This window comes from Tachysurus fulvidraco, chromosome 14 (genome assembly GCF_022655615.1).
Source record: "Tachysurus fulvidraco isolate hzauxx_2018 chromosome 14, HZAU_PFXX_2.0, whole genome shotgun sequence".
NCBI lineage: Eukaryota > Metazoa > Chordata > Actinopteri > Siluriformes > Bagridae > Tachysurus > Tachysurus fulvidraco.
In genome coordinates, this window is record NC_062531.1 from 19,865,892 (window position 1) to 19,875,654 (window position 9,763).

General features: G+C 38.2%; 1 protein-coding gene across 1 annotated transcript; it reads left to right on the plus strand.

The window, feature by feature from the left end:
• The first annotated feature begins 1,170 nt into the window (after positions 1–1,170).
• trh (thyrotropin-releasing hormone) lies at positions 1,171–3,834 on the plus strand. The gene is made up of 3 exons (XM_027167400.2): positions 1,171–1,306; positions 1,539–1,726; positions 2,536–3,834. The coding sequence occupies exons 2-3, from the start codon at positions 1,549–1,551 to the stop codon at positions 3,090–3,092; spliced, it is 735 nt and encodes a 244-aa protein (XP_027023201.2). The 5' UTR covers positions 1,171–1,306; positions 1,539–1,548; the 3' UTR covers positions 3,093–3,834.
• The last annotated feature ends 5,929 nt before the right edge of the window (positions 3,835–9,763 follow it).

The window sequence follows — 9,763 nt, forward strand, 5'->3', positions numbered from 1 at the left end:
TGTTGTGATGTGATGCTTGTACCATATCCTGACACATCCCGATCTTGCTGTAGCTTCTCTCGCCTGCTTGCCTGTCTGATTCATCCTGATGCACTTCTTCTGCTTGGAGCTTTCTGCACTTGTGAGTCACCTCATGTAGCTGTGGATGATCTCACATGGTTCCCCTAAAGATCTGCACTCCCAAATCTTAACCATTTGCTTTAGTAGCCTTTGCTTACATGTTGTAGATTTGTACCTATTAAAAAGGCACTGTACCTATGCTGAAGACATTATAATGTTTATACTGAACATTCAACATATGTAATACCTTACCATCTGGTGTCACACAAAAGTAAGGATTCCCCTTTGAGAACTCAAATTTTCTTCCCAATGTTCTCTCATGGAGATTTCCCCCCTCTAATCACCTATTTTGTGCAAATAGATTTTTATGTTAAAAAAAAAAAGTGCAACACAAATAAAAAATTCTGTTCAATTGAATGAAGAGCTGCACTTAGACATGCATCATATAAAAGAGTTTTCTCAGTACAAGGAAATGTGTGACAATTCTCAAATTCTTGTGTCAGGACAGTACAGACTGAAAGATAGACAGAGATTAAATTGAAAAAAGAAACCTGCAATATTTTTAAGGTCTTTCTTTTGTAAACAGATACTGTGCTATTCCCCAAAGAACTGCACTACTAGCGTTTACTGTGACCATACATAGAGTCCCTCTATTTCAGAAAGGTCCTATTTTCAAAAGGTGATATTTTCTTTTCAGTGAGTGTTCCGATATTTCAGTCAAAGCAAGCAAGCAGTTGAAGCTTAAAATTTCTCATCAATAACATTACACACTGTCATATTTCAATACCTACCTATGTAATAGGTTTATAATAGTCTGGATATCTCTAACACCTAGTCTGAGCCTGCATGCGCCATGAACATTTATCCCAAATCTCTTCGTGAGATGTCTGTGTATAAACTCATAACTCTCTGATAAAGCATACCTCTCTAAGGCTTTGCGTTCTATGAATGAGTCCCTTCGTTTCAATACGTTTTCGAACCTGGAAAGCACTGCGCCCTCCTCAGGTCACGCACACACGTTTCCACATGATGAATCGGTGACATCAAAAAGAGACGAAGCTTCCGCTGAAGTGTGTGCGGTGTGACGGGGGCGCGAGCGCTTATATAAGCCAAACTTTAAAGATGCACACAGTTAATCCCGGCCTTGCAGGTCAGAAGAAGGAGCAGAGAAGATTAGAACATTTTACACAAGATCGCGATTGTTTAAGGGGTTTTACGCATAAGGCAACATCTTTGCACAGAACAGGTGAGAGGAAATATTTTCCTTTTGATGAAGATGTTTGGTAAAGAGGTTTTACGCATAAGGCGACAGCATTGTACAGAACAGGTGAGAGGAAATTAGTTCCTTTTGAACAAGAGGTTTGTTAAAGAGGTTTTACGCATAAGGCAACAGCTTTGTACAGAATATGTGAGAGGAAAAATGTTCCTTTTGATGAACGTTGTGACTGTATCAGATGTTTCAATTTTATTTTTTTCAGCCAAGTTGCAATGAGGGCGGTGTGTCTCCTCATCCTCGTATCATTAGCGGTCTTCGGCATTCAATGCCAAAATGTCCCGAATGACTCTGGTGGAGAAAATCCGACTCTGGACGAGGTGTTACAGCGAGCCGAGGGTCAGCTCATCCGTTCCTTCCTCCAAAAACAAGAAGACGATGAGAGCGCAAACGGTGTGCATTCGAATCGAATCGATTGTTTTTTGGTTTGTTTGTTTGTATTTTGTTTTATTCTGTGTTTCTTCCACAGATTGTTAAAACGCGTGAAGTTTGTAGTTCCAACGCATCAGCATTACGCATCAGCATTACGCACAGCACACCCAAGCCTCAATTAGTTATGTAATTGAGTTTAATTGTGAAGTGTTATTACAGCACATATATGATTAACTCCAAAGTGCAATTAGACAGATGCTTGTTAGTTAACTTTTTTAACACTTTTTTGCGTTGCACCTTACATTTTGGTGATCAGGTAAGGAATCCTGTTAAAAGATTTAAATATACAGTCAACTGAAAGGCCAACAAAATGATGAAATGCCAACAAAATATGTTAATTTATTTAACTTGAGTAATCATATAGGTGTTTAATGTCAGTAAACTTAAATGTCCTGAAGAAAGTTTTCTTCCTGTTCTTTCAGAAATAAAGTTACCAAACTGTAGACGAGATGCATGATCTTTAATATGTAACCTTTAATCTTTCAGAATAAAACTTTACAGATTCATCAGTGATCCAGTTATGCAATAAGATATCAGCTTCATACTAAACGTACCAAATGATGTGCCAGTGATGTTACCTCTCAAGGGAAAAAAGGAAGAATGCAGTTTGGTGACTTTATTTCTGAGAGTGTTTGCTTATTTTCTCTTGCAGTCTCCATGCATGTAAAAATTCTTGGTGGAAAATGGGCGCGATTCGGAAACCTGGAGAAAAATACTCAAATGCACAACTAGTGTTTGACTCAATATGTTTCTATATACCCCATATCCAGATCTTTTTCCGGTGCAGGCAGAATGGTTGGTAAAAAGGCAACACCCGGGCAAGCGGCAACATCCCGGAAAGCGCGAGGAGGACGATTATGAAGAGGAATACGGGGAGCTGCAAAAGCGGCAGCATCCCGGAAAGCGCGAAGACGAGTCGGACTTGTTCGTAGAGCTCCAACGACGGCAACATCCTGGCAGGCGCTCAGAATTAGAAGCTCAGACATCGCTACAAAACAACCCGTTGAACGAGTTATCTAAGAGGCAGCACCCGGGGAAGCGGTACGACGCGTACGACAAGCGCCAGCATCCCGGCAAGCGTGAGGCGGAGGAGGGCGCAGCGAGCGCTCTGGAGTCGTGGGAAGTGGACAAACGGCAACATCCAGGGAAAAGATTCTGGGACCCGTTGGAAGTGTCCACCGGGAGTCCTTGTGATGTGCCGGGCTGCAGGAAAGCCAGTTTGCTGCTCCAGTTGCTCAATGAAGTGAAGCAAAGCCGCGCAAACGAGAAGAGGCAGCACCCCGGCAAGCGACTGCCGGCGCAGGGAGAGCTGGAGGAGATGCAATAGGCAACATGTTCACTGTGACAAGAAATGACACAGATACTAGAAAGAATAGTACATTCACATCGGCACATGGGTACATTTTTTTCTTCCTCTTTTGCCCTTACTGCCCTTACGCCACATGAGATATAGGCCATAAATGTTTGGCATATATCATACGTATCCTCGTGGGTTTGTTTAACTCCAAAAAAATTTACCGAGCTAAATATGTCTTTCAGGTGAGATAATGTCCATGTCATTTTAGAAGTTAATTCAGCATAAACACGCACTTACGCGGCGTAAAAACCTGCCCAAAATTGTCCATATTACGCACAGATAGTTTGTTGCAGCTTGTTCTTCTGCTGCAATTTTCTAATATAATACTTATAGACCTTTCTCACAACTTCAGCCAAAAAGGATAGTTGTGGTAACTGGCCACATATTTCTCGCTATATAGAACATGTATAGTAAACTAAACTATGGTGATATCTCATGTGGCAACGCAACGCTCAAACTGCACCACTTTCCGCTTTTCCCCTCCACCAGTCTTTGTGTTAGTAATGTAATGTAGTATGTCAAATTCGAGCGAATATTACCTTGCAAGACAAGGTCGTCGAGTTATTTTTCTACACTATACGCCTGCATGAGTTGGAGAGTTTGTCAATCTGTAAATTATTTTTGGTTCCATATACAGCACACATGTAAATTGCAGTTATTGCTGTACAATAAAATGCTTTCGATGCGAACGACTGGAAGCGCGCTGACGACCAAAAACGGCCAGTATATGTGTGTGTGTGTGTGTGTGTGTGTGTGTGTGTGTGTGTGTGTGTGTGTGTGTGTGTGTGTGTGTGTGTGTGTGTGTGTGTGTGTGCGTGTGTGAGGTCATGTTTTCATATCTTGGTTACAAGCAAATGTCCCCACAAAACCACAAGGATAGACAAATCTGACGCGTGACCTCTTGGAGACATTTGCCCAGCAAGAAATACATTATCTGACTTGTTAGAGAGGACCATTTGTGTTAAACGTTCTTCTCAGGCAAAATCAAAGATGATTACACACATTTTATTTTTTTAGAAAATTTTACAAAAACAGCTTTTTATGTTTTAATTTTTTTAGATAGATTTTAGAGAGGAAAATGACGGTGTTCTTTTTTATGTGCGTATTAATATACAGTGTAATCAAGTGTCTCATGGGTGTTAGCTGAATTACTTTATTAATTACTCAAACTAATTAACCTAAAAGCACATATTTGATGACTCTGTTTACAACTTGCCTCCATTTGGGTAACAATTATTAATGGTGAGAACAAAGACAAACCAACATGCTCAGACAAAACAGCCATGAACATATCTCACACATGGTATGGACCAATATTTGACCAAAATGATTTTCAATAGTATATAATATTGGTTTTATTTGGCCATTGTTGGCCTAGATTCCAAATACCGTGCAATCTTTAAATATCCACTGAAGTACCTAAAGTTCATGAGATGAATTACCTAATACAGTATGTTTGGCCTGTCTAAAGAGGCAACAAGAAGAGCTTGCTGTGTTGCTAATGAACTCAAATCAATTGAAGTCTGTTGACCGATTATGTGCTGCTTCCACATAATTATACCCAATCACCGTAAATAGCCTGTTCAGTCTTTTGCATTTGATCATCAATCACCTTTTAGTGGTCTATTACCCAGGCGTGCTGTATGGCATTGAAGAGGGATGATATCCTGAGTAGGTATACCTACTATAGGAGGCTGTGACCAAGACCCTCAAAATAAAAATCATCTTTTGTGATATATTTACAATTAAATACAATTTAGAATTATACACCATATTAAACAGTGAATTAATGAGTGAAATTATCAGGTGGCAAAAATTTCTAATTTATTCACATAACTGCAGCAAATGAACTGCACTGTTCAGGAAACCATTAGTGTTTTACATTGACATCTGTACCAGCAGAATGTCCAGTATACCCAATCATTCATTACAACATTACAAACATCACTTAAATGCTTTTATTCCTTCATATTTATAAGCATTAGATTTCAACCCACACTTCATACAGTAACTCTTTATTTCTTCTGCTATTCCATTTCCTTTAGTTTGGATTTGAAACCGTTGTTAGGCTTTGAAAAGATTCAGCAGTAGCGGTACAGTGTGATTAATGGGAGATATCATGGCTGACGTGTAGGCGGTAACAAGCTGTGTCTATGGGTTTTTTTTTTTTAGGTCTTTTGTTCTTTCTAATAGCTCAAAGATGTTTCATGTAGCCTAATGAGGGCTAAGAATCCTTTGGCGAGAATCCAACCAGTACGGTTCCACATTGCTATGGATTAATACAAAACCCGGCTTATCCTGTGTTGCAGCTGTTTTAAATGTGCAGTGATCATTAATGTAGCCTTGTGTGTGCATGTGTGTCTGTTTAAAACAAGAATCAAACAGAGCATCAATTGATCATTAATAATTAATAAGCTCCGTTTTTAAAACATATCTTTAGCAACACTTGAAAATGCTTGGTATGTAGGAAACCTGCTTTATAACAGGAAGTAATTAGAATATCTATCAGTCCATTATCCTGGAGTCTATCAAAGGGAACAAGACAGGGGACACCCAGAACAAGGCAGCAAGGCACCCATCAAAGGGCACAAACCAAACACACATACACTCCAGACAATTTAGAGCATGCAAACCACACACACACACACACACACACACACACAAACACACACACACACACACACACACACACACACACACACACACACACACACACACACACACACACACACACACACACACAAAAAGTTTGTTTAATGAGCAAATTATGAGCTAAGAATAAGAAACAAACTTGCTTCCTGCAGTGGAGCAGGATCATGAAGTCACTCTATAGTAACACAGTCATTGTTTTCTTGAAGTTTTAACTTTAAATCTTTGAAATATTAAAAGAATAAAGACACCTCACACGTACAGTCTTGGAAAAATGAAAATTCATTTTCATCTTTGATTTTGCCCGGGAAGAAGGTTTAAGGTAAATGGTCCTCTCTAACAAGTCAGATAATGGATATAGAGCACATATCAGTGTTAATTCTTGAGAGTGGTGTTAAGGTAGAAGATGTGTGAGGTTGAAAGCACAAGGCACTGATGGAGTGTGATGGGAGTGGGAGTCATAACTGCTCATCAGTCTGGCACCTTCTGATCTGCTTGTGTAAAAATGAGACAAAGTCTCCGAAAACTTAAAAGTGCCTCACAGGAAGCAGAGCAAACTTAATCATTCATTGTTTAAGTTCAATGAAGCGAAGCTATGTTTCAAACTATTTGGACTAGTATTTCTTGATCCTCCTTTTCTAAATCTATGGTGGTTGGCTTGGATGGAATGACCAAAAAAATAGGACACAAGATCTTGTCCATAAATGACAGTGTTGACTATTCATCATCATGACTATTCATCATCATAACTGTACATCCAGAAGTCGTTTATTCCTCTCGCATTTTTCTTAATTAAAAGACTGTACATTGTATTTTATAATTTTTAATTTAATAATATTTGACACATGTTATCACTTGTTACTGTCATCACTTAAGTTAGTAGTTAATTAACACTTATTTTTTCTCTTTCTTGAAGTTAATAAGACAAAAAAAAAATCATGCTTGTCACATCACCAAGGAACTGCAAAGCTCTCCATCAAGAAGACTGATAAATAGGATAAATAGACAACTCCTCAAATAAACACCTACTCACAGAAAACATAACCACCACATTTTTAGATTTGTTTACATGATACAGCTGCCCTAATAGCCACAGTGTCTCTCTGTGTTACTAATAACAACATATCAGAACAAATATTTTAATCTAATTCATGAATTCAGAATTTTGTCATAGATACTGTTATTGTTACCCATAAACTTTAATGCTCAAGGAACATGTTCACAGGGAAAACATTGGTGTAAAAAATCACATTGGTGTTGTACTTATCCCAAATTTCCGTTTTAAAAATTCCATAGAAAGTCTTGCTTCTTGGTTTTCAAGAAGCAAGACTTTCTATGGAATTTTTAAAACGAAAATTTGGGATAGGTATAACACCAATGTGATCATGCCAGCTACCAAATCAATCGGACATAACCATTGATAGCACTGGTGGATATTTCAATCCTCCTAATTTACTTTGAGAACACTACGATCCTGAAACCAAAGAGAGAGTGGCTGGTGTTTCTATTGCCCATGCTCACAGGCATGGGCAACAGATTCAACATTTAGCTTCAACATTTATCTTCTTTCAGGGTGTTTTGAAGTCATACATATTGGCCTCAGCAAAAACTTGGCTTTGGAAAAGGGCCTGTCAGACCACCATTTTGGCCTTAACAAGATGCTTGGCTTAGAAAATTGTCAGACTCATCAAGAAACAGGAGTTAGAACGTCAGCCTCAGTGTGGAACAGTGTTTGGAGCAGGGTTTAGAATGTGTCTTAAGAGGCTTGTGGAGAGAACACTGCACTGGAAGCCACACTGTCAGCCTCATCATGGAAAGGGGCTTGAGTACCCTGCCCCATGCCTTGTATCCTGTTCTGTTCCAGGCCCTGTTTTGTTTAAATTGTTAGGTGATTTGTTGTTACATTGAAATCTGTTTTTTGTTTTTGATTAATATCTTGTCTCTGTCTAGTTATTGGTTGATCCCTGATCGTGTCATTATACTCACACATACTGTTTTTCACTTTTACTTGTTACGGTAATTAAACCATTTTTTGCTGAATCTCAGGTGCAATATATCAGTGTAATCCTTGTGATCGCACTACACCAAGCCTTGTTTCCTGATTGCAGTTTCTCATTTACCTTTCATTTGAGCTTAGTTTCTCTTCTTTGTTTTTCGTGTTCTCACCCTAGTCTGTTAACGTCTGTTTTCTGATGGCCTGACCTCTGTATGTTCATTGGATTGATGCAAGTTTACATGCATTAGAGCCCTTTTCGTGACAGATTATTTCTCTCATACTTATAATTCGCTATTATACTATTACATCTCACAAAGAATGTACTGTATGAGTAGAATCATGTCAAACGTATCATCAAGATGTCATTGAATACAAACCTGCTTTGTTTAGTCTGTTTAATTTGTGTAAATACTATGAATTCATCAGCAGTACACAGACTTTTTCTCCAGTATCATTGTGATTTTAGGATGCACTTCAGGATGAAATAAACGTGCGAAGTTCACAGTTCTAAAATTAAATGTGTACACATAGCTTATGCCACATCTAGACTAGTCAGCATGGTACATATTACAAAATCAACTAAATAGTTGTAATTATATAATTAAATTGGCTAGTGTATAAATATATATCATTTTCACTGTCCTGGTTTGTGGCAAAATACTTTACTTGCTAAAAGCAACAGAGAGAATGTGAAACCATGAAACTAAATTACAGTAAATTACAGTATCTCTGTATTTCTTCATTTGTATGTTTGTTTTTTTATTTAAGTGATTTTTTATAGGATCACCTACATTGTGATTATTGTGGTCATTGACTGATCTAATAGACAAATAACTGCATACACTTTAGAAATACTCTTGTCATGAAAACTACATAATATCATTACTATTATATGAGACTAAATCAGAGAAATGCAACAAAGGTGGTACTTTAGCAAAAGACTGAGAGAAAGCAGCTGCAACACCACAAAAGGCAAACCTGGGTCAAAACAATACACAGACAATGTCTGGAAGTTTATAGTTTAAAATTAACAGCATTTTACATAGTTAAAATCCAGTTTTCTATGATAAACAGCTATCAAAGGCAGTTTACACGTTATTTACTCTTTTGGGATTTTTTTGGGACTCGCCTGCTCATATTAGCTAAAATCTCTTATTCCATATTCACCTTGCATGTAAACGTAGCCACGCCCACATGCACCTTGCATGTTTGGTAAACATGGAAATTAAAAGGCACAGTGTGAAATGAAAAAGACGTGACCAGCAGATGGCGCCAGTGATTAATTTTAAGTTTCCTTCATTTTGCCTTTAACACCTCGTCTGGATGAATACCGAAATGCATACATGCACTTGGTATTGATTTTATTCATTCAATGTTTTTCAATGTTTATAAAAGCACTATTTGATGGAGAACATTATATGATTTTATCCACACGTTTTTAATTCTGATCGGTCCCACAAAGACTCCCATTATTATTGCCAAGCTATATTAAAAATTAATATTATACACCATATACACCAATTAAAGAAACTTTTGGAGAACCCGCCAGGAGGTGTCGCTGTTGTGTCACATCGAGGTTTAAAATAATAAGTAATACGTTTACACTGAGAATCTTTTTGGGATGTGCTTGAGAAAACTACACAGAGGTTCAACTCTTCATTCATCAAAAAAAAAAAAGATCTTGATTGGTAATTAATGTTGTGACACTGATTGGCGAATGATTTCTGTAATCAAAGCAAAAAACTGTCCAACAACTCTTTTTGTCCAGGCAATATATATGCATTATTACAGGTCATAATGGTTTTATAAAACCACTAATGCGACCTGAGCAGAGCTTGAGTTTGAAAAACCTGATGTACAGTCAGAAAGTGTCATATTATTTAATAAACAGTTTTCTCCCTCACAAACAAGGGGAGTTGGGGGGGGGGTGTTTAGAGTGTGCAGGTGGGGGGCGTCGTGGGGAGGGGGCGTCGTGGGGGGGGCGTCGTGGGAGGGG